The sequence below is a fragment of the Meriones unguiculatus genome, chromosome 7 (assembly GCF_030254825.1).
Source record: "Meriones unguiculatus strain TT.TT164.6M chromosome 7, Bangor_MerUng_6.1, whole genome shotgun sequence".
Taxonomy (NCBI): domain Eukaryota; kingdom Metazoa; phylum Chordata; class Mammalia; order Rodentia; family Muridae; genus Meriones; species Meriones unguiculatus.
This window is the reverse complement of record NC_083355.1, coordinates 14261717-14287083: the sequence shown is the minus strand read 5'-3', so window position 1 is coordinate 14287083 and position 25367 is coordinate 14261717. Positions and strand designations below refer to the sequence as shown.

Below are 25367 nucleotides of genomic sequence, written 5' to 3'. Positions count from 1 at the left end.
GCCTGTGTGTGTGTATGTGCATCATGTGCTGGCAGTGACCTCAGAGGCCAGAAGAAGCATCAGCGCTCCTGAGTCGAGGATTGTGAACTGTTGTGTGGGACTTGGGGGCCAGATCCTGGTCCTCTGTAAGAGCAGCCAGTGCTCTTAACAGCTGGGCCGTCTATCCAGCCCTCTTCTCTTTTTCTCGTTCTTTCTTTTCTTTGTTTCTTTCTTGACAGGGTTTCTCTGTGTAGCCTTGGCTATCCTGGACTCACTCCATAGCCCAGGCTGGCCTTGAACCCACAGAGATCCACCTGGCTTTGCCTCCCTGAGTGCTGGGATTACCTCTTCTTTTACTTTTTAACATTGAAAATGAGTAAATTTAGACCAGCATCAGTCAGTATTTTTTTTTTTTTTTAATCTTAAACCTCTTGTATTTGAAAAATTGCAGACAGCAGCGAGTAATGTCGTCCCTGGATGTCATATGGAAGACTTAGATGAGGGTAAGTACTACATGTTGTCTAACTTTCGGCAACTCTTACTATGGCCCTTGCTTTTTTTTTATTGAAGAATTACTGGGAGGAAAGTGACCAAGTACAGTCCCTACAGTTGGAAATATAGGAAAGGTGTAAACATTCAGAAGTAGGTGCAGGCGAAAGCAAATCTCTCTAAGCATGACTGAGCGATGATAACTACTCAGACAACTCTGTGTAGCTGAGGCTAGCCTCGAGCTTGATGCTCCTGCCTCCACAGCTGAGTGCTTGGATTGCAGATGCGCACCAGCATGCCTGTCCGCCCAGCTTGCCCCGAAATGCCTGCTTTGTGCGGCAGTAACTTTCATAAACCATGCGCTGGCTTCTCAGGCTTCTTATCCTTGGAGTCTGGATTACAGTGAATATTTATTAAAGTTTAGTAGTTTTCCTGACACCCTGCTAGTGAAGGGTGAAGCACAACTTTTCAGCTTAGCCTGGCAGAATATCTTTCTTGTCCCCTGAGGAGAGGTTGGGGGACAGACACACTTGTGAGAATAGAAAATGGCTGCCTCGCCTTTCTCTCGTAGGCCTTATTTTCTTGGGCTTATTTGTAGCTTCATCTAAATCAATCAAAATCATTTGTGTTCAGATATGTATGCACTTAGCTCTTATATTTGCTTAACTGTTTGAGCTTCTTTCTGTTACTTGGTGTTCTGAGGGGATGTGCTCCAAACAGATCTTAAGGAGCTTCTCTTTCAGTGTGCATTGGTGGGGTTTGCCACGAGGCCTCCTTCCCAGACAGTCATTTTCCATTCCTGAAGGAGTTCCTCATAGTCATAATGTCTGTCTGGAGAATGATACGTACCAGTCTCTCTCCTGAGTTCTCAGAGAAGAGGCTTCTCTCTCAGGGAGGAAGCCCACCCCTCTCAGATCAGACTCAGGCCACCAACCTGATTTAGCCACTGGGTAACGGTCTCTGCAGCGTGCTATTTTGCAGTTGGCCGGTGGGTAGAGGCACCTATGCTATATCCTTTTCACATCATCTGGGTTGATGTGTGTGACAGGATGTGTTTCTTAGACATTAAAATACTGGAGTGACGAGGTATCCTTACATAATGTGGTTATGTCCTCATTTCTTCCTAGGCTCTTGTAATGGTTGGCATTTCCGCCCACCACCCAGGGGAATCACAAGCAGTGAGGAATATACTTTGTGTAAAAGGTAATGTAAAAAAAATATTTTTAAAACAAATTACATGTCTCTTTTGAAAGGACAGATAATTTCCCTTCACTTTTTGAAGGCAGTAATTTAAATTCAAAGAAGATAATATGTGAAGAAAGAGAAAGAATAATTAGCAAGGGAAACGCTGTGCTTCCCATTTGAAGCAGAAGCCACACAGGTCAGCAGCAAACCCACGAGGCTTCAGTGTTAATCAGCTGCCGTGCCGAGGCAGCCTGTTGACTGTTCAGACGTCTTTCATCCTGGCTGAACTTAATTGCGGCTCTTTTCAGTGTGGAATTTACTTAGATGTGGTAATTGGAGTTGAAATTAGTTCTTGTAAGCTGAAAGAGAGCACAGAATCAGTCATATTCAACTATTGTAATGATGTCTGAAAAAAGTGCTGTCGTGTAGTTATCATATATGGAATTTTTGGTTGCGTTGCATTTGAAGGCCTTTCAGAATTACGTAATTTATTATTAATAATTACTATTTCTAAAACTGTGGGAAGTCAGCTGAAGTCCCGTTTTAAAAGATGAGCTCTTGAGCTCCTTTCCTGAGGGTGAGTGACTTGGCGGCGCTCTGCAGACTGTGAGGTTGCTTGGCATAGCGACAGCAGTCTGCTATGTGCCCTCATGAGACATGGTCAAGACAGCAGTTTGTTTTTGTACTGAAAATAAGGACCAGAGATAGTAAACACTGCAGCTTTGGATGGTGCCAAGTTACTGGAGAGAGGATGCAATCCTTTGGAAAAGAAACCTGAGAATTAGAGTCTAGATGAGAATAGAACCCTTTTTTAAAGAGGGAAAGAATTGTTTGTTTCTTTGTTTTTTGAGACAGTATTTCTCTGTGTAGCCCTGGCTATCCTGGAACTCACTTTGTAGTCTAGGCTGGCTTCGAACTCACAGAGATCTGCCTGCCTCTGCCTCCCGAGTGCTGGGACCACAGACGGGCCGCACCATGTGCCTGCATGTGTATCTGTTTACCATGAGTGTGCCTATTTCCCACAGGGGCTCAAAGAGTGTGTTGGAGTCTCCCCTTGGACAGGAGTTATAGACAGTTATGAGCTACTGTGTGGGGTCTAGGAATTGAAACTGGGTCCTCTGGAAAAGCAGCCAGTTTTCTTAACTAATAAGGAGTGAAATAATTTAGAAATGTAGAAAGACAAATTTTTGTAACATGAAGACATTTGTATATATAACAGGGCAGATACATGACTTCTCACGGGTTGTTTGGAGCAAATGAGGAGTTAATCAGCAATATCATTGTAGGTTCACATCTTTCACGGTCACTTCAGAAGGGGCCACTAGCTCTGTGTCAACATTTTGTATTTACCCCTTGAAAAGAACCAAGTGAATTTGAGCCTCTAACTAGAAAACTTTTATTCCAAATGTCTTTGAAATTTAACATTAGCTAGTAGTTTCAGTGGAGTAATACAGGAAGAGGAAAAGCATCACATGACAGCCGTTGCAACAGTGCAGTTCCTCGAAGGCAGAGCGTGCTCATGCCTTTTGGGGAGCAGGTCATGGCCCACTGGATGCCAGTGTTGCTTCAGGAAGATTGTGTGCCGAAAGGAGCTGTGTAACAGAGCATAAAGGAAGCATGTCTTTCTATCATCTGGGCAGAGGGGTCTCCGTAGGTTATTGTGCTTTAAGGTCACCATGTTTCCAAGCACGAAGTCAGTGTCTATTGGGTTGGGAATTGATGCTTTGACTATCTCTCTTCATTGGACTTGACAGTGATAAATCTGGCCTCTTAAAGGATGCTTGCTGGTTACTGAGGAGGCAGAGCACAAATGGTGGAAGTTATGTTTGAATGGTGGAATGCAGTATATGCTAAACTAGTTTTTCCCATTCTGCTTAGGTTTTTAGAGCAAGGAATCTGTAGGTATGGTGCCCAGTGTACTTCAGCACATTCCCAGGAAGAGCTAGCAGAGTGGCAGAAAAGATATGCCTCACGGTTGATAAAGCTGAAGCAGCAAAATGAGAATAAACAGCTCTCAGGCAGCTACATGGAGACCTTGATAGAAAAGTGGATGAGCTCCCTGTCTCCTGAGAAAGTGGTAAGAGCCTCCTGACTACCTTGTGGTCTTGCTCTAAGCGCACTGGCTTCATCTTTGCTTTCTCATGTGCTAACCTGTAGATTATTTCTTTAATCTACTAAGGAACGTGTCCTTAGTAAGCGAAGTTGGCCCATTTGTTACAATGCAGGGCAGAAATGAACATTCGTCTGGAGGTTTGCAACTTCTACAGTAATGGCCTTCATTCAGGGAAGTTTTGCTTCTCAGCTTGCAGTAGTTAATTTTCTTTTCTATCTTGCTTAACTGCATCACATGTCGCGCTTGTCAGAATGACTGGAAGGGAGTGTGTGAAATCCTGTGGTCGCCAAGTGCTGCGTCTGTGCTCATGGCTGACACTTTGCTGGGGTCTCACTTGTGTTTCCGCCCTCAGACTGTAACAGGGATTGCTCTCTACTTTCAGCTTAGCGAGTGCATAGAGGGGGTTCAGGTGGAGCACAACCCTGACCTGTCAGTCACTGTCAACACCAAAAAATCCCACCAGACGTGGACCTTCGCTCTGACCTGTAAGGTATGAAGCCTGTGCCAATTAAAGAAGACCGGTTTGGTTTGGTTTCTTGAAGCTTATTGAACCTCTAAATGTCTGTTAACAGAGTGTTGAAAATGTTTTACCCAATACACTTTATGTAGGTTCTGCATTGTGTCAAAGTGGGTTTCTATTTTTCAGTCATTAAATATACTTTTTTTCCATTTTGAAGTAAGATCTGTTTAGCTATGCAGGACACTTTCTTAATTACTTGCTAAAGAATTTTGACATACATTACTTTCTAAACTTGGGACATAGGATGGGGTTCATGGCTTACAATTTACTACTTGATAATTTAATTATTTAATCTGGCAGTTCTAAGATTTTTTTTTTTCAGTGAAAACCTATTTTTATATTTTCATTTGATGAAGTCACAAATTCTGTAATTGTGTGTCTTTATTTTCTCTCTTTTTTTATGTGTGTGTTTCATGGGCCTTGCCCATGGTAGCCACATGTTCTACCACTGTGCTATATCCCCAGCCCTAGAGAGGGTTTTTCAACATGGGCCATTTTCCACAGGGCTTCTCATTTTAAATTATGCTGGTCACAGTTTAAGACTGGAGTACAGTTATCCATGTCGGTGAATATGTTTGGTGGAGAAGTTCTGAGTTCTTTTTGGTGGTATTTCTTCATGGGACCATCTGCACCTTGAGATGGAAAGTCTAAGAATGTTCAGCTTCAGCCCTGAACCCAATCCAGTGCTCTCAGGGGCGTCCTCCTGGGAAGGCTCTGTGGGAGGCTCTGTGAACAGTGAGAGGCTGCCTGACGGGGGCAGAATTTGCCACAGGGAAAGATGAGTGTACACAGAAGGTCCAGGGAGGCTGAAGACGTAGCATACGTTTGTCATTTTAGAAACTTTGCTTTAACCATTCTGTTTTGTCTCTGTTTTTTTATTTTTATTTTTTATTTTTTTCCTTAAATAGCTTGTGAGCATAGTTTGTTGCACAACATCATACCTTAGAAACATGGGGTGTAGCAGGCCCTTCCGGAAACATTTTCGTTGAAGAGCCCAGTTACAATTGAATTTTCACCCCCTTGTACTCAATGAATTATTTTAACTTCCTTGTAGCCTGCAAGAATGCTGTATCGGGTAGCACTGCTTTATGATGCTCATCGCCCTCATTTTAGTATCATTGCCATATCTGCCGGAGATAGGACTACCCAGGTATCACAAGAAGTCCCCGAAAACTGTCAAGAATGGATAGGAGGAAAGATGGCCCAAAATGGATTAGATCATTACGTGTATAAAGTCGGGATAGCATTTAACACAGAAATATTTGGAACTTTTCGCCAAACCATTGTTTTCGACTTTGGATTGGAGCCAGTACTCATGCAAAGAGTAATGATTGATGCAGCTTCTACAGAAGGTAATATTTAGACTTTTTTCCCCCAATACAATGTATTAAAAGGCAAGATTAAAAGATATGTATTGACCCCTAAATATCCCACAGATAGAGAGGGAATAAAAAAGGGAACATTCCTGTGACTACTGACATATGCACGGTGTAATGACCACAAGATGGGTCAGGTTGTACCTTGAGCTGTTTATTCAGTCAACAGGGAAATCTTGCCTTGAGGCCCCCTGAACGTAACTTACACGACTTGGTAATTAGGTTTATTTTGGTCTTGCAATTTCATGTTAAGGTAAGACGTTAGCACAGCCAAACCTTTCAGTACTTGTTGGACTAGAATTCCGGTAATGACCTATATACCTACAGTGTCTGTTTCCATTTCCTACTGACTGTTCAGGTGGCTCTGCTGATGTTAATACATTGTCTTTGAAGGAAAAGCCCTTGGCACCAGCCTTACATCAGCATGTGCCTTCGCTCCTGTTAAGGAGGGCAGGGTGTCTGAGCAGGCTCTGTGTGGTCCTTTTCAGGTGTCCCTGGTTACAGCACCTTGCTGGCTGCTGCAGCGGGTTTGATTTGTGTATTGTTGCTGGTGCCTGTCCTGTCGGGAAAGGGCGTGTTAGCTCACACTTCTGTGGCTTGGTTGGATTATAGGTGCTTTAACTTAACGAATGATTAAGGATTTTGTTAACAACACCATGCAGTGAGCGATAGGAAGTTTGCCACTCTGCTGACTGGAATCAACCATAATGTGGAGGAGGCTTGTCTTCAAGTCCCACACTGTCCCATTGCTCAGAACCTGGAGGAGTTTTCTTTTCATGAGCGGAGACCAGGAGGCTGATGGTTTGGTGTGGTGACCAGGTGGTGGCAGTGTTCTACCTTTCTCTTTGTTTTTGTTGTTTTTTGTTTGCCTCTGTAAGTTGAGGCTAACAGATTAATTTATTCATTAATTCTTTATTTTTTCCCCCTAGGACAGAGTCTCACTAAGTAGCCCAGGCTGGCCTTGAATTTACAAATTTCCTGCCTCAGTGTCCTCCCACCCCCACGCCCCTTGCCCATTGGGATGACAAGTGTGTGTGGCCGTGCCTGGCCTTCACTGTAACATTTGTGCCAAGCTTTTGTGGCTAGACGCTGTCTTCTTTGTGTGTGCTGATATAACCCAGACTTCATTTTATCTCATTTCTGCCTTGTTTGATTCCATTTATGTTTTATTTGGTTGTATGTAATTTTGTCATTTCCTCAGTAGGAACAAAATAAATGTTAATTTCCATAGCTAAATAGATATGTCAGTAGGTAAAATACAAATTAAAGCACAGGGCTTAACAAATCTTTTTATGAAAGAATAGATGGTAAATATTTTAGGTGTTGTGAGAAATTGGTCCTGGGCATGACTGCACTTTCAGCACTTCAGAACTGAGCTGGGTCAAAGTGTAGAAAGAGAAGAGAACAAAGTCCTCTCGCTGGCATCCTAATGGAGCGTGTTTCAGAAGTGTGTCTGCAGATCAGTGGTCTATCATCGTGGCTTGTTTCCCATAAGAATACCTTTGCAAGTGTTCAGAATCCATACTAGTGGATGTTAAATGTCTACAATAAAAAGGGAAAGGTTGCGGGTTGAGTGGGCGATGAGCAGAAGTAATGAAGGTGACTTGAGGGTGCTCTGATGGGAAGGATTTCCCATTTTTAAAATCGGTATCATCAAGTATCTTACTCCTTTGTCCCGGTGTTTTTGACAGTATAGAGGTACTTGCTTCCATAGGGTGTGAGTCCCGATAGCCTTCCTGAGTAACAAAAGCAGGGTAGTCATACTGTAAAACTGGTTTATTGTTTCAGTGGCTTTTACATTTTTTAAAATTATTTTTATCTTTTTTTTGTGTATGAATATTTTGCCTGCATGCCTATCTGTGCTGCCTATCTGGGGACAGCATGCCTATCTGGGCACATATCACTGGTGCTCACAGAGGCCAGGAGAAGATAGTGGATTTTCTAGTTACGTGCTGCTGTACAGGTGCTGGGAATTGACCCACGCCCTCTGGAAGAATAGCCAGTGCTCTTAATTGCTTTGATATCTTTCCAGCTTCTTAATTTTTTTAGCAGTCAGCATTTTTTACTATTATCACAGAGTCCTGTTTCCCCCACTCCCACAGGGTTTCTCTGTGTAGCCTTGGCTATCCTGGACTAGCTTTGTAGACCAGGCTGGCCTCAGATTCATAGGCCTGCCTCTGCCTCCCTGAGTGCTGGGATTACAGGTGTGTGCCACTTCTCCTGGCTTAGCACAGAGGTTTTTGTCGGCAAAGAATTTGAGGGCTAAAACTTGTTGAAGTACAGCTACCATTCTGTACACTACTCTTAGCTGCTAGAAATGAAGCATCAGTCTTGTATTTTCTGTCATTTCCTGGAATGCTTGTGTGGACAACATCTAGAAACACAAGAGTAAGACAATTGCCTTGTGGAGTTGGCAGCAGGGTGACAGCCTGGTCCTTTTTACTTCATGCTCAGCCTATTCATCATTGGGGCAATAATGAAAAAAGTGTTGCATGTACAGATCTGAGAATATATCTGAATCAGGTCTGGGTTTTGTCTTGTTTTCGATATATTATAAATTAAAATATAATTTGACTTTACATGCAAGTAGATTTATTTAGTGATGAAGGAAAATGGAATTTGAATGGGAAATGTCTGTCGTTACTGCTTGCCCTAGCCACTTGATTGGCGATTTGTTGGTGTCTTCATCAGGGTTTATATTTTTGTGATTACATACCAAGACTAAAAGCAGCTTGGAGAGGAAGGGGTTTCTCTCATATTGCAGCTTGTAGTCCATCATCCAGAGGAATAAGGGCAGACACTCAAGGCAGGAACTTGATGACAGGAACGGATATGGAGGCCATCGGTGTTTGCTCAGTTTTTTCAGTTCCCACAAAACGGCCGACTGAGCTCTGAGCACTCAGTGGATTTTCCAGCCCAAAGTCCTTCTACAGTCCTCAAAACCTGGTCAAGTCTATCACAGCAATACTCTACTCCTGATACAATTTCTAGCTGAGGTTGCTCTAGCTGTGTAAACACCATGACCAAAAGCGGCTTGGGAGGAAAGGGTTTATGTCTCTTATACTTGTAATCCACAGTTCATCATCGAAGGCAGTCGGTGGGAGGAACTCACACAGGGCAGGAACCTAGAGACAGCTGGTGCACCGGTCATGGGGGAGTGCTGCTTACTGTCCTGGTCTCTGTGGCGTGCTCAGTCTGCTTCTTACAGAAACCAGGTCTGCCAATGTGTGTGTGTTTGTGTGTGTTGTTTAGCACCCACAATGGGCTGGGCCCTCCCACACCAATCCCTAATAAAGACAGCGTGCAGCAGACTTAGCTACAGGCCAAAGCATGGAGGCATTTTCTCACTGAGAATTCCTCTTCCCAAATGACTCTAGTTTGCATCAAGTTGACATAAAACTAGCCAGCACAACCGAAGAGCAAACTTTGTACTTACATAATGCTTCAAGTGTCTGTGTTTCTTCCATAAAGTTATACATTTGGCCCTACTGGGCCATCTTTTAGCTCATGCTTCTTACACGACATTCCATTGATGTTACTAGTGGCTCCTATGGTGAGGAATGCTGCCCACTCTCTCCCTCCGTCCTAGTGTGCCTCAGCCACCAAAGGCTGTCTGTGCCCTTCAGACTGACCGAGAACAGTATTTCATTGCATTAGAGTGACTCAGGGAGACTCATAGTTGAGTTACATGACAGATGCTATTTTCCTATTTCATTTTTCATTGTTGAACTAAACCCTTCCTTAGTTAATTTAGCTATTGATGAATGAAAACACAACTCCACAGATTCACCCCCCACTGTTGTTATTATCTGCAGCGTCCAAAGCCTTTTTATTTACGTACAAGAGGGGATTAGGGATTTTTTTCCTCCTGTAGTTAACCCCCTGTGTATAGTCTACTTTAATTTTTATTAAATGTATTTACAGCTTCTGCATATTTGCTACATCTCAGGGTAGCGAGTTCTGTAGGTTCCTGTGAGCTTTACTTGAAGATTATTGTTACAGGGTTGGTTAATAAGAGTGCTGATAAGCACTGCTAATGTGCAGTGTTAAACTCTGTGGATGTTGGTTCAGACTTGTTTTTGTCTTTCCAGAGTGTGATTGGTTTTAGGCTGGTGTAGGTTGAGGGCTTCATGTCATGGATGTGCTGGCTCAGCAGTCCTGAGCACTACCCAAGTCTGGCGATAGCAGGTTAGGGGAGCTGCAGCTGGAGATGACAGTGAGCACACCTGTGGGAGCAGCTGTGTTCAGTGTCCCAGGGGAGTAGGGGAGGGGGACCTTACCTTCTCCCTAAGTGGCACTCAAAAGCTAATGACTTTTAAGCACTATAAATTAAAGGGGTCATTATACAGTTCAACGGATTCTTTTTTAGATGAAAAGGAATGGAGCTGGGGGTGGTGGTTCACCCCTGTAATCCCAGTAGTCAAGAGGCTGAGGCAGAGGGATGACTGTAAGTTCCTGGCCATACAGCTATAGAGGACAGTTCTCTCTAAAACAACGCCTCCTCCCAAAAAAAGACCACTTTCAAAAACAAGGGAAAGAAAACAAACAAACAAACAAACAAAAAGCCATAAGAGGAATGAAGAACAGAGGTAGAAGCCAGATTCAGTTTCCCGTGAGAATTAGTTCCATGAATCTCCCCATAGATGCCGCCAGCCGTTGACACACGGTCTTTGGAGGTTGGCACAGCCGGGCTGTTTTCAGGCCTTCTCTTTCTGGCCACAGCTTTCCCTGCCCTTCACAGTCATTAACAGAGTGGGGGTGGTGGCCCAGAACCTAATCTCAGTACTTGGGAGGCTGAAAAGAATCATGTGTTCTAGGGTAGCCTGGGCTACATACTGAGATTTCCACCCCCTTCCCCCAACAAAAGAGATGGGATAAAAATTAACATTGTTTGAAAATTTTGTGGTGTGACTTGCGCTAATCATTTCCTAAAACTGAAGCGTGAATTATGGCACTATGTACATAAAATGTCAAAAATGCTGCTGCTTATACCACATCCCCAACATGTGACTACTTCTAGTAAAAAACAGATAATTTGTGTAGATTTTAACATGAGACCAGCAGTGCCCTCAGGAGACTGTTTTAAGTCTGTTATTGTCCAAATAGTTTAAGGGACACAGGAATAGTCTGTGCCTTTTTTTTTTTAAATATTTGTTCATTATGTATACATCCTTCTGCCTGCATGTACACCTGCACCAGATCTCATTATAGATGGCTGTGAGCCACCATGTGGTTGCTGGGAATTGAACTCAGGACCTTTGGAAGAGCAGCCAGTGCTCCTAACCTCTGAGCCATCTCTCCAGCCCCCAGTCCGTGACTTTTAAATGGAATGAGAATGTGTTGCTTTTAGTCTGAATTCACTTAAATAAAACTGTAGAATGTAATTATGAAATGTAAGTTTCCCACCTAATAATAGAAGTTGGACATCCTTCTACATTTTTTTTTTTTTTTAATAAAGGGACTTATTTTATAGCCCTGTCTAGCCTGGATGTTGCTATATCTACCAGGCTGGCCTTGAACTCACAGAAATTTGCTTGGCTTTTAAATGCTAAGATTAAAGATGTTTGCTACCAGGCCTGATCCAGGGCAGATTTTTTTTTTTTACTTAAATTTATTTACTTATTTATTTGCATGTGTGTGTATGTGTATGTGTGTATGCCATATGTCTTGGTACCTATGGATGTCAGTAGGGGGTATCCGCTCCCTTGGAGCTGGAGTCATGGGTGGCTGTGAGCTGTCTGTCATAGGTTCTGGAAGTTATACTCTGGTCCTTGGAAAAGAGCAGTAAGTGCTCTTAATTGCTGAGCTATTTCTTCACTCTCCAGAGTGGTTTGAAGTGTATTTTTAATTTTTTTCTTTATTATCATTACTTATTATAATTTAGTCCCTTTGTATCCCAGCTGTAGCCCCCTCCCTCATGTCTTCCTGGTCCCACTCTCCCTCCCTCTTCTCCCCATGTCCCTCCCCGAGTCCACTGATAGGGGAGGTCCTCCTCCCTATTAAACCTAACCTTTCAGGTTTCGTCAGGACTCTCTGGATCCTCTTTCTCTGGCCCAGCAAGGCCACCTCACCAGGGGGAGGTGATCAAAGAGCAGACAACGGAGTTGATGTCAGTGACTGCCCTTCTTCCCTTACTAGGGAACCCATATGGAGACGATGTAACCCATGGGCTACATCTGAGCAAGGGGTCTGTTTTTAATGGCAGCTAATCTTTACTGTTGTGACAATTGTGCTTACCATCTGAGAAATAACAACTTCCTAGAAAGCTGCTTGCGCAAGGGTCAAATGTTAGAGATGAGGGCTTTTCTGTATTTTTTAATCGAGGTGTTAGAGTACCTGCTGCTGTTGGGAAGTCTGTGTGAGTGACTGTTCGTAAGGCCTGTGTGATATCTAGAAGCTGCAGTGGGGAATAGTTCAGAGCGTGGGGAATAGTTCAGTGGTGGAATATGTCGGGCTTTGGGTTTGACCTCCAGAACTGCAGAGTCACCAATCAATAAACAAACTTGCCAAAGCACTAACTGAACGAGAGGTTGCAGTCACACTTGCTCTAATTCAGAGCTCGCTTAATGTGGCTTTTCCTGGCTCTGTCTGAAGCAGGAAAGTCTTTCCCCTTATGGTAAAGCTGAATCTTGGCCTAGAGGTCCAGTTAAACAGCTTTCTACCTTTTGGCCCAGTCTTGCTCTTCTAGAGCGGGCATGGTCCACCCAGTAAGTCTCATGCTGGCTTTCATTCTTGCTGGTTTATGCTACATTTTTTTCAAAGATGCCAGAGCCTGACAGTTCCTGATTTTGACATTGTACCCTGCTTACAGTATGATTTTGCTGCAGTTACCAGGGACTTTTGAGAAGTGGCATTCAAGTGACTTCCTGTCACATGTTTCAAGGAGTCAGCAGTGTTATACACCTGTGTCGTCTAACAGATTGACGCTGGTAGCAAGGTGACGTTCAGACAGTTTCTCTGCGCTTTGTCACACAAGCAAAGACCAGAACTTTCAAGACTTTTGTTCTTCTCTTTGTTTATGGGGCAGGTACTTGTAGGGTGAGGAAGAAAGTGACTGTCATCCATCACTTGCTGCATTTTATCATACAAGGAATTTTGTCAGGTCTTTCTCCTTCGGATCAGATTTCTCTTGACTGCAGAGTTAAGTTCGGAATGTTTCCCCAAAATAACTATCTGTGGCATGACCTAGCCTAGAAGATGTTCATACAGGTTTCCTTACAATGTTACTTTGTTAAAATGATCGAAAATATGTCTGGCATGGGGAAAGTACTCTCAATGAGTTTTGTGTTGTTTATTTTTAAGAATTTTATCTCTAGTATATAAAGTTCTGTTTCACAAATGTGAGTAGTTACACATGTGAGAGTTTAATGTCTTGTTCCTTTGTAAATGTGCTTCCTGTTTTCATGTAGACCTTGAATACCTGATGCATGCAAAGCAGCAGCTGGTGACCACAGCCAAGCGCTGGGATTCTTCTTCTAAGACTATTGTAGATTTTGAACCCAATGAAACTACTGATTTGGAGAAGAGCCTTCTGAGCAGATACCAAATTCCTCTCTCTGCCGACCAGCTGTTTACACAGTCCGTTCTAGACAAATCATTGACCAAGACAAACTATCAGTCACGGCTGCATGACCTGCTTTATATTGAGGAGATAGCCCAGTATAAAGAAGTCAGCAGGTAAGTTCCAGGAGAGCCTCCCCAGCCTCCCTCCCTTCCCCCACATCCTCCCTTCCCTTTCCTCCTCTCCAGTCCTCCACTCCTCTTTTCCTTTCTCTCCCTTTACAGTAACCTTTTTTTTTCTTTTAACTTTACAGTAGAGATGTGCTTAAGAGAAGATGACCATTAAAATGTCTTTTTTTTTCCTTTACTAGCTGAATTTTTTTATTTAACTAGTTAATTAATTTAGAAACAGGGTTTTGCTGTGAAGTCCTGGCTGGCCTAGGACTTACTGTATAGGCCAGACTGGACTTGAACTCTCTAAGTAGTCCTGGTTCTGCCTCCTAAATGTTAGGGTTACAGGCATGAGCCAGCACCTTTGGCGCTCTGTATTCTATCTTTAATGGAAGTGCAAATAAGAATTGTGTTTAGTATGTGGGGTTCTTTCTCAAAAGACCTTACTACGTGTCTACTCTGGGACCAGTTCTCTCTTTTTATAGAACTGGTCCCTGCTTTTGAGATGCTTTTCAGTGAGTGCAGGCCATAGCAAGTGCTTAACGACTACTTGTTGAATAAATGTACAAAAATGGAAGTAAGCCACATATTTTAAAAGTTCTTTGAAGAATGAAATGTTTTAAAGGAAAATAATTTGATAATGAATTGCTTTATAGCAATTTATAAGTGCTCTGTCTTCTTATATTTTAGCCACACCTATATACCAGGGCTGAAAGCAAAACACTATTGGATCAAAGTAAGAGAAGTAGTCTTATACAAAAGTGTGAGTGAGTGAAAGTATTAATAAGACTGTGGTTATTTTGAGAGTAGTTTTTTACTGTTTAGGTGAAATAGGATGAGTCTTCAAAATTGAACTTCAATGAGATATGATTACATTTTTGTAACAATTTTTTCTTATAAATATAGTCTAGTCTCCTCTGTGGCCTGGCAAGGCTGCTCCCCCTTCAGGGGAAAGTGATCAAAGAGCCAGCCACTGAGTTCATGTCAGAGACAGTCCCTGTTCCCCTTTTTAGGGAACCCACTTGAATCTGAGCTGCCATGGGCTACATTTGAGCAGGGGTTCTAGGTTATATCCCAGAATGGTCCTTGGTTAGATATCAGTCTCAGAAAAGACCCCTGTGCCCAGATTTTTTTGGTTCTGTTGCTCTCCTTATGGAGCTCCTGCCCCCTTCAGGTCTTACTATCTCCTCTTCCTTTCATAAGATTCCTTGCACTCTGCCCAAAGTTTGGTTATGAGTCTTAGCATCTGCTTTGATATCCTGCTGGGTAGAGTCTCTCTCTGTGTTAGGCTCCTGTCCTGTTCCCTCTTTTCTCCTTTTTCCAATGTCCATCCGATTTGTCTTTTGAGTGAGGATTGAGTATCTTACCCAGGGTCCTCCTCCTTGCTTAGCTTCATTAGGTGTACAGATTTTAGTATATTTATCCTATATTATATGTCTAATCTCCACTTATAAGTGAGAATAATCCATGTGTGTCTTTCTGCTTCTGGGATACCTCACTCAGGATGATCTTTTCTAGATCCCAGCATTTGCCTGCAAATTTCATGATTTCCTTATTTTTAATTGCTGAGTAGTATTCATTGTGTAAATGTACCACAATTTCTGTATCCATTCCTCAGTTGAGGGACATCTGGGTTGTTTCCAGCTTCTGACTATTACAAATAAAGCTGCTATGAACATGGTTGAGGAAATACCCTTGTTGTGTACTTGAGCATCTTTTGACTATATACCTAGGCCTGGTATAGCTGGTCTTGAGAAAACGCTATTCCTAATTGTCTGAGAAAGCACGAGAATGATTTCCAAAGTAGTTGTACAAGTTTACATTCCCACCAGCAATGAAGGAGGGTTCCCCTCTCTTCCTGATGAGGCCTGATAGGCTAGGGTCAGATGGAAGGGGAGGAGGACCTCCCCTATCAGTGGACTTGGAGAGGGGCATGGGAGGAGATGAGGGAGGATGGGATTTGGATGGAATGAGAGAGGGAGCTACAGCTGGGATACAAAGTGAATAAACTATAATTAATATTAAAAACTAAAAATAGTCTAGCTAATATATCTTTCCTTCAAACTGCGTTATCACTAATAATAGATTTAGAAATTCTCATCCAAAAAAGAAAGAGTAAATGAACACTTAAAAGTACATTGAGCCACTCTATTTGTAGGTTAAATGGAATATAACCTTTCCAAGTATTTTCATTATTCTGGGACTATGTCTGGGTCCTTTTGGGTTATCCTGTTTTCTCTTGTTTGGGGGGAACTTTCTTTGGAGTCTTGCTGTGTAGCATAGGCTGATATTGAACTTGTCACCCTCCCCCTTTTCCTCTTGAATGCTCATATGTGATGGCCCCTTTGTATAAATCTTTTTTTTTTTTTTTTTTTGGAAGATTTTACTGTGTGTGTATGTGTGTAGAGTGCGGACTCCCGAGTGCACTCCAAGTGTGGTGTTAGAGGACAGTCTTCAGGACTTGGGTCTATCCTTTGAGCTAGATTTTGAGGCGGGGTTGCTCTTGTTTTGCTGCCGCACTATATTGTGAGCTTATGGCCAGTTCTCCTGCCTTCATCCCTACTGAGATCCCAGTTGTGAGTACTGCATTGGGCTCTCTGCAGTGGGTTCTAAGGCTTGAACTCAGGTCCTGCAGCCAGCACATTTACCTGCTGAGCTGTCTCCTCAGTCTCCCATTTATGTAAGTCGTTAAAGGCTTGTATTGACTATGACTGTAGTCTGTTCTGAAGAAATTTATTAACACATGAATGTGCATGTGTGTTGCTCCCATTACTGAAGGAACCCTAAGTGGATATTGCAGTGATTAAAACTTACCTGCCATGGTGGCGCATATTCTTAATCCCAGCATTTGGCACTTGAGATGCAGAGGCAGGTGGAGTTCAGTGAATTCAGGCCAGTCAGGGCTACACAGTAAGAGCCTGTGTCAAAACAAAAACAAAGCACATCTTCCCAGAGAGTTGGGCCTAGTGTCACACATCTGTAATCCTAGCATTCAGGAAGCAAAGGCAAGAGGATCATGAGTTCGAGGACAGCTTGGGGCCGCCCAGCAGTTCTGAACCGGCCTGAGCTACAGAGCGAGGCTCTGTTTATAAAAGCTTGCAATGTGCAGGCTAAGCAAAGCACACCTCATCTCATTGAACTTACGGGAGGCTTTCAGGTGCTTCAGGGCTTGTTTCCTCCTTAGAAACAAAACAAATGTAGGCCAGAGTTGATGTGCATTAAGTGATTTTACTTTGGAAAAAGTATGTTCAATTCTGAGAGAGATATTTTTAGACACTTTAGGGCTGGAGAGGACCCCAGTTCTGTTCCCAGAGCCCACATCAGGTAGCTCTCAGCTGCCTTCAACTACAGCTTCAGAGGATCCAGCACTTTGGCCTCTAGGAGTACTTGACACAGGCATTTTTGTCCTCCACATACACATAATTAAAAACAATAAAAATAAGTCTTAGAAAGACAGACCTTACTGGAAGGTGTGGTTTCCATTCAACTTGGAGTGGCCAAGCTCCTCCATGCACAGCCTGTGGGCCAAGAGTGAGATGTGGGGCATGTGTCACACCCCAGCCTCGCTTCTTCCACTGCATCAGTAGACCAGGCCTTCCCATATTCCGGAGCTGATTCTTGTTCATGTCGTCGGAAAAAAAATCTCATGACAGCAGACTTACTGTATAGCTTTGGTATTTGGAAATTAAAATTCCACCTCAGGGATAGTGACCTAACGAATGGCGTTGGTACAGTCACATTACTTAGGAGCCACACAAGCGCTTTTCCAACAATTGCAAAATCCACTGGCTGTTATTCTGCCTCCCGGGAAGGCTGAGATTACATAGGCTTTAGATTGATTGAAAACGTGGTGTGCTGCCTGACGTGGGCACAGGTCGTCTGGAAGAGCCCTTAACTGTTGAGCTAACTCTCAAGCTCTGGGCTGTCAGATGCTATTACTTTAATACTTCAGAGAGGCTGTGAGCGGGATTTTAGTTTGCAAGCTAGCCTTTTAGGAAGATGCGCTATAAAAGTAATGCTTTCTAGTAGAAAGTCTAAATCTGCATTCTCAGCATGCAGTGAGTCTTCTGCAGGAAAATGACTGCCTCTTGGGGTGTTTGTTTATTTTCTAGTGCGACACGACACGTAGTGTGTCTCACAAGAAAATCCTCTTGCTGTGGTAAGGCTATGGGCTTTAGTTGTGGTCAAGTTATGCATGGTAGGTTGAAATCTAAATGTAGCAGTGAAGTTTGAATATGTTGCCTAAGATGGCTGAGAAGTGTATTACAGAATTTTAAGAATTTGTTAGGGAATAAAGTGGTTGAAATGACAATTTAGTGTCTGATGATGAGAGTAGACTAGAGGTAGGAAGCCACATTCACAGTTTATTGTGGTAATCGAGGTTAGAAATATTGAGTTACCAACGACTGATGCCATGGCAGTAACCCATGGTGTCCTGGGAAAGCAGGACAGTATGGTGGGGAAATGCAGTTAGTGAGAGAGCACCATCAGCACAGCTCAGCTTGGACACATAACTGAGTGCTGGAGCCTTTCTGCCTAATGCATGGAAGCGCTGGTTTGGAGACACATTGGAGAGTTCAAAGGTTATTTGGTGTTACATGTGTGGGCATAGAGAATGCAGGGAAAAAGGCATCCATTAGAGAGTAAGGTGAGGGTGCACTGGGGCTTTGAGGAGGCAGCTGATTCTGGATGCAAATGGAGGATTAGACAGGCGGCCCAAAGTCCATGGGCTTGTAAGGAAGAGGGAGTTTAGAGAGGAGGGTGGCTGCAAAGCAGGAGAGAGACGATTTGAAGCCTGGGTGTTTGAAGCCTGGGTATCACCGTTAGCAACAGAGAGGTCCTGACAGTGTGAGACGCGGTGCAGTCTCCAGCTCTGCGTGACTTAGTGACTCAGGTCTCTCTCCCTGTATGCAACAGGCGGCTTGTGAAGCTTTATTTCAAGACTCACCCATGACACAGGATTCTGTGTGAATCTTTATTTCCTTCCTTCCTTCCTTCCTTCCTTCCTTCCTTCCTTCCTTCCTTCCTTCCTTCCTCCCTCCCTCCCTCCCTCCCTCCCTCCCTCCCTCCCTCCCTCCCCTCCCCTCCCAAGAGCTGGGACTGCAGGCGTGTGCCACCGTGCCCTGCTGTGACTGTGACCGTTTCTAACTGTAGATTAGTCTTGATTCTCCTTCAGGCGCACATTCCCTCAGATTCACATGCCCACATGGGTGCATAGGTGCCCTGACGGTTGTCTACTACGATAGGCCGATTTCTCTTTTTCATAATTCCTGAGAGTCACTGCCTTGTAATAACAGACAAACTTTTATTCTAGTTGTTATTTGTTGAAAGTGAAATGTTCTGCTTAGATTTTTTTTTTGGTAAGAGTCACCTGGCAAGCACTCAGCTGAAAGTTCACTGTAGTTTTAGCGCGGCACCCTTCCTAGGGTGGGTGATTTTAAAGTCTTAATTTTCACAACCATGTTTACAGTTTTTTCCTATTCTCTTAATGTATTCCACTTTATTGTGAATCACCTGTAGTTTACTCGGGCTTCCAAGAATTATTTGTTTGTGCTTGCGCATGAGTGTGTGTCTGAGAGGCAGGGATCACCTATAGTGGTCAGAGGACAGCTTTCAGGGTCATGTCCCTACTTCCACCACGTGGGTTCTGGAATCGAACTCAGATTATCAGGCTTGGCAGCAGTCACCTTTACCCACTGAGCCCTATCACTGGCCACATACAGACCTTTAAAAATGCATATTCTTCAATACAGCTAAGTATGCTTATGTAACTTCAGCCTGGCTTCAAGGCAGAAAAATGATTGTAGGTAGAATTGTACAGTGGAATTGGTACGAAGTTTTACATTTCCACATGTTTATATTTGAACATCTTTGTTGTATTTTCCTCTGGTTTTATGTGTTTCTTATGGTTTTGATGAGAAATACTCAAACTATTTTCTGCTTTGATTTAGGTTCAACCTTAAAGTGCAATTGCAGATTTTAGCAAGCTTCATGCTCACTGGAGTTTCTGGGGGTGCAAAGTATGCTCAGAATGGACAACTTTTTGGTCGTTTTAAGCTTACTGAAACCCTTTCTGAAGACACTTTGGCTGGACGACTGGTGATGACCAAAGTCAATGCTGTTTATTTATTACCAGTCCCTAAAGAGAAGCTAGTACAGACCCAGGGAACCAAAGAGAAGGTTTATGAAGCTACTATTGAAGAAAAAACAAAAGATTATATATTTTTAAGGATATCCAGGGAATGCTGTGAAGAGCTTAATCTGCGGCCTGACTGTGACACACAGGTACGTTTGCAGGCAGTCCCTTCCCGGGGAGTGTCGTCACCCCCATGGCAGCCGTCGCCTGCTGCTTGTTCTCCCTCCATGCAACCGGAAGTGCACATGACTTTGAAGTCTTGCCCTGGCTGGTTAGAACTACAGCGTTGGTCACCTTCTGAACTGAAGGAACATGTGTTATGTTCCAGTCCTGTACAAGCTCTAGACTATGACATCAGCAGCGCAAGAGCAGGTTTTTTTTGAAACCTGCATCCAGGGCGACAAAATCACCATTGTGCCTGCTTCCCTTTTCTTTGCATTATGGTGTTTAGGTGAAGCCTGTGCTCAGCTTGCCACATTTAACCGGAAGCTGGTCTGTCTTTTTAAACTATGAAGCGTAGTGACCGTTATTCCTAACCAGTCTGTGCAGTGTTGTAGGGCTGATCAGCACTCAGCACGTGATATTACATGGTATTGCACACGTTCTGATGTTAACATGCATTCTTGATGGCCGTGGTGGACTCAGGTAGCCATTATCTGATGTCCTTAAGGTTTCAGTTCCGTGTAAAATGAGGTTAATTAATACTAGCATGTATACTGTTAGTGTGACCTCACAAGGTCACCCGTGGCAGCTGTTCATTACAGTCCCTGACATATGCAGCCAGTATTTTCTGTACTAATTACTGTTAGGATATCACCATAGTTTGAAACAAACTCTAAATTTGTCTTGCAAACTGTTGTCTTCTGGAGTATTTTAGTGCCCTGCCAATATTGATGGTGGTGTAAAAGCTTTTTTAAAAATGTTCATTTTGTATTTCAGGTTGAGCTTCAGTTTCAATTGAACCGATTACCCCTCTGTGAAATGCATTATGCACTAGACAGAATTAAGGACAATGGTGTCTTGTTTCCAGACATCAGTATGACTCCTACCATACCTTGGAGTCCCAACAGGTATGAAAAGAGACTGCTTAGAAAAAGAAGGGTGTTAATATTAAACTGAATGCCTGTATCAGTTCAAGCATACTTTATTGATTGTTTGTTCTCCCCCCTCATCACCCTCTACCCCTGCCTCCCCTCTTTAAGACAGGGTCTCACACAGTAAGTAGCCAGGCTGGACTCAGTCTTATTTTGTAGCTCAACATGACCGTGAGCTTGTGGCAGTCCTCCCGCCTTGGGCTCTCCCATGCTGGGTTTGCAGATGGAAGCCAGTCCACTGAGCTCAAGCACACTTTTGTTAGGAAGTTTGCCTGTGTTCGTCAGGAAAGGAATGAAACATTTGGCATTTAGACTGCAAATTAGTTCTGTGGCTCCTCTCAATTTAATAGAACACTGAGCAGTTTGGGGATATTTCTGAGCTGAATTTGAATGTGACAATCATGACCTTTTCATGGTGGTTCACATATAGAAAGTAACTTGGGTATATAGGGATATTGTGAGTTAGCGCAGTGGAGGGAATGGGTAGATGACGCTTCTTTAGAACTTGCTGTGGCTCTGCTTAGCTCTGCCACCTCCACCTGCCGTTAGACAAGCTCCTGCTGGCTTGTCCCAAGAATGTGTAGCTGTGTGGGCATTCTGTTCATCCCTGTCCCTGGCTACTGTCCCATTAACCCCTGCCTTCCTAGCTCACTTGACCTTAAAATAATATCTGAGTGGGTTTACACAATAAAGGCACGGCTGGGTGGCCTCCTGGCAGAGTGATGGCCCTGCTCCCTACTAATGGAGGTCCTGGCATCTTCGGTGATTGATTTCCAAGGTTGCCTGCATGTAAAGAGGGAACACAGAGGTCCAGGTGGGACATCATTATGGATCAGGTCTTGAAGTGGCACAAGTCCGCTCCACAGTTCATTGCTCCGGTCCTAAAAACAGGACAAAATGTGATATGCCTTCCAGCACAAGCCTGCTGCCACTGCCTCACCCCGCTTCTTTTTATTGCCACAGTTCTCAGCAGACGCGAGTCTGCATGTCTCCAGCATGCTTTATTCACTGGGCTGTGGGGCTCGCTGTCCTCAAAGTAGCTGCGATCTGATTATAGAAACCCGGGACATCCCAACTCTCACTTGGTTCATCTTCTTTGCATCCATCTCTTTCTTTCCATTCTTATAACTGCTGCTTAAGTTAAGCCTGGACTATTTCCGTGGCATTCTGTTGATCTTCCATCATGCCTTCTGTATCTGTTGTCTGGTCCAACCCAAATACTTCTTCCAAAGTCAATTTTCTAAAATAACCATGACATTTCATCACGTGCAGATCTCTGGATAAAGTCTGGGCCGATACTGAGCTCTGTCATAGGGTCTCACTGACCGCCTTCCAACATGTGGTCCTCCTTTCTCCATTCCCGTGCTCCAGCTGCACTCAGTTGCCTTGACATTCATTTATGCGCTCCTGATTTACTTGCTTCCTTTTGTTTCTGTTACTCCTTTAAAAAAGTTTAAACGGTGTGGTAAAATCCATGCCACAGAGAATCCACTATCATTAGCCATTTTAAGAGTCTACAGTCATCCGTGTGCCATGGTGCACAACTACACTCCCAGCACTCAGGGAGGCAGAGGCAGGCGGATCTCTGTGAGTTCAAGGCCAGCCTGGTCTACAATGCGAGTCTAGGACAGCCAGGGCCACACAGAGAAACCCTGTCTCAAAAAACAAAACAAAACAAAACAAAAACCCAGAACAAAACAAAACAGAGTTCATGGTTTATTAGCTTTAAATACACTGATGTGTGAGATTGTCAGACCTTTTCAAGTGTGACCTCATATTGTGAGTTCATTGTCTGACTCTCTACCTCCTTAGGTTTGCATGATTTTCTCTGCCAAACAGTCTTTGCAGAGGATCAGCTCTTTGAAGATCCTTTGGTCCAATAGCTTCATATCCAGCTTCAGTGCCCACTCTTCAAGCAGATGAGCGGCTGCTTCTGTTTCATTTTTTAGCACATATTTCCTGCGTCCATGCTGTTGGCAGTTCTGTGCTTTCCAGCATGATTTTTCTCTACATTCATTTTTGTCAGTTGTGTACACTTTTTTTTTTTTCAAGTATGGGACCAGGTCTTCCTTATTTTGAATATCAAGAGGGTATTGTACATTGAAGTTAATATTAATTTTAAATTTAAAGAGGAAGATTAGTTTTGATGGAAGTACCCTAGTAAAGCTTTTGCCAGTGTGACTTGATTTGCTCATTGTATCTAACAGTAGTGACTGTTAACTGCAAAAGTACCAAGAAACTTTTATGCAAAAGAATGCTTTCAAGCAGGACCATTGCAGTGTGAAGAGTGGTGGAAGGCCCAGTGTCTGTGGACACGGAGAAACCTGCAGCCATTTAAACTTTCTTAGTGGAGTCACAGGGAGTGTAGCTCAGCAACGAAGCTGAGAAACTGTTCTTGAGCGTGTAGCCCACAGCTAAGAGCAGGAATATATTGGGCCAGAACGGAGCAGGCTTTGAATGAACTTGGTACTGGGAATAAAATGATTTTTATTCCATTAAAAAAAAATTGCTGGGTTGTGGTATTGCACACCTTTAATCCCAGCACTTGGGAGGCAGAGGCAGCCTGATCTCTTTGAGTTCAAGGCCAGCCTGATCTACAGAGTGAATTCTGGGACAGCTAGGGCTATATGGAGAAACCCTGTTTAGGGAAAACCAAACTAAAACAAAAGAAAAAACCCAGAACAACAACAAAACCAAATTTTTTTTTTTTTTAAAACTGAGATTAAGCTTGGACAGACTTTCTATTTTCAACTGTAGAAAAGATGATTTGTAGCATACATGTTTAAGTCTCTCTTACTAAATGGTGGCACAATAATGATAGTTTGTTTTCATCTTTTGCTTTCTCTACATATTCATTATTCATTGCCAGAAATTACAGAGGTGACTGACACTGATATTCCTGATATGCTGAGAGGCTCTCATGTACACTGAAACAGTTGATAAGCAGAACAGGTTCCATGATTAAATAGAGAGGTATGGACAAATTTACAGAATTGATCCTGTAAGCTTGTCGATCTCTTAGCTTTGTAGTTACTGAGCAGAGTCTTACATCTACAGCATTCTGTACCTCATCCATGGGCCCAGACAGGAATGACTAGTTCGTCTCGTTTCATTTTTAAATGTATATTATTCAGGTACTGTCTTTCTAAAATCATCAGAAAATATAGATATAGAAGCTAACTTGTATTGAACTTTTGTTGCTCACTTATATTTCCAAATAGATCTAGAGTGGTGTTTTAGTTCATTTGGCTTTAAGACAGCCATCTAATGCCAGTGTCTGTAAGTCTGTAGACAGATGAAGGTGTGTGGAAGGCCGGGATCTTGGAACTGCTGGGGTCACGTGTGGGTGTGTGAAACAGTTTTCTGAGCTGACCTGCTGGCACAAGTTGAGTTATTGAAGCCCAGAGGCAGGTAACCCAGGGCTGGGGCAAAGGCTAGGAGTGTTATCACAGTCCATACCTCCTTTCCTTCTGGCTCAACAACCTACTGGCTTTTGTGCTTGTTTACTGTGTTGTTGTGATGCTTGTGTTTGTTGGTTAGGTAATAGCTCCTTGGGATTTATTTACTACATGCTCTTTGCAGCCAGAGGAGCACCAACATCAGAAGGCTTTTTAAAACCAAAAAAAAAAAAAAAAACTAGTGAGGGCACGTGTGCTAGTTTGAGAGACTTGTTTCCACATCATTTTGGCCAGAATTAAGTCTCCAGCAAAAGCACCTGGAAAGCAGAATGTTACAGTTAGTTAGGGTGTGTAGAGTAGGCAAGCAGAGGAAAGGGGCGCGAGGGATGATTTCAGGGTAACCACACCAGTGTCTGCTTCATGACGGGTCTGGGTGTGGTGGTCCCCTAGGTCCCCTTCTTTTATAGTAGAAGATGGAGCATTGCCAGCCACTGGAAGAACTATGAGGAGGTTGGCTGTGGCAGAGGAAGGAGCACATACTCAAGTGTCCTTTTTTCTTTCAGCGTTAAGATGTCAAATTCAGAAAAATAAGTGGTGGCATGTTTTTATCTTCAGAGTTTGTTTTTGAAAGTTTTCTAGATTTAAGGAATATCCTTGGTTTGCGTTTACCACACCTGTAACAGTTGTAATTTTTAAACAACTCAGACTGTCACGGCAGTTTTCAAATATCAGTAGTTTCTGGTCTAAGTGTAGTTCAGCTTCACCAAGAGGGAATTTTGTCTCGACTCTGTTCTCTTGCCTTTGGGTCTTTCTGCAGACACTTGGCAAGTTTTACAGGACTGTCTTCACACGCCCTTCCTGTTTTGGTTCACATTTTCATCATTTTTACCATAGTTGTTGTAGTATTTAGTATTTTGGTTGGAGTTGTGAGGAAGAATACTGTTAATTCTTTACTTAGCTTGACTTGTCTCAGCATTTGGTGTCCATTTAAATCTTCAAATCATAACCACGTCATAGAAGGGGCACTTGTGGGAGGGATCTCATTACACAGCCACATGTGTTACTGCAACAGGTGCTCTTCACCCTGGACAATAGGGACTGTGTGGGTGGGGTGTGTGTGGCAATACTAGAAAACATTCCCTTTTGTCTGGGTTTGAGACCTTTAAAACACTGCTACGTAATCAAGACTTTTAAAAGTTTGGTATCTCTGAACTATTTTTTGAAAAATGTGTTCTAAGCCTGCCTGGAGACCTTCCAGAAAATTAGACAGTTGACTTTTTGCATTTTATTTACTGTGGAGAAAATGAGAGCTTCCTCATTATGGGAAACAGGTTTCTGCATTTTTGAAATATCGCCAGCAAGTAGACTATAAATGTTTGATTTCTTTTGAGGAGAATAACTCAGGT

General features: G+C 43.1%; 1 protein-coding gene across 4 annotated transcripts in view; it reads left to right on the top strand.

The window, feature by feature from the left end:
- Nucleotides 1-25367, top strand: part of Helz (helicase with zinc finger) — a 143399-nt gene that overhangs the window by 47942 nt on the left and 70090 nt on the right. For all 4 annotated transcript variants that reach the window (XM_021640657.2, XM_060386514.1, XM_021640658.2 and 1 more), the window contains 8 exons: nucleotides 431-482; nucleotides 1596-1671; nucleotides 3532-3730; nucleotides 4149-4256; nucleotides 5341-5638; nucleotides 13072-13339; nucleotides 19285-19618; nucleotides 20409-20539. In XM_021640657.2, the coding sequence (XP_021496332.1) occupies nucleotides 431-482; nucleotides 1596-1671; nucleotides 3532-3730; nucleotides 4149-4256; nucleotides 5341-5638; nucleotides 13072-13339; nucleotides 19285-19618; nucleotides 20409-20539 (1466 nt within the window). The remainder of the gene's footprint in view (nucleotides 1-430; nucleotides 483-1595; nucleotides 1672-3531; nucleotides 3731-4148; nucleotides 4257-5340; nucleotides 5639-13071; nucleotides 13340-19284; nucleotides 19619-20408; nucleotides 20540-25367) is intronic.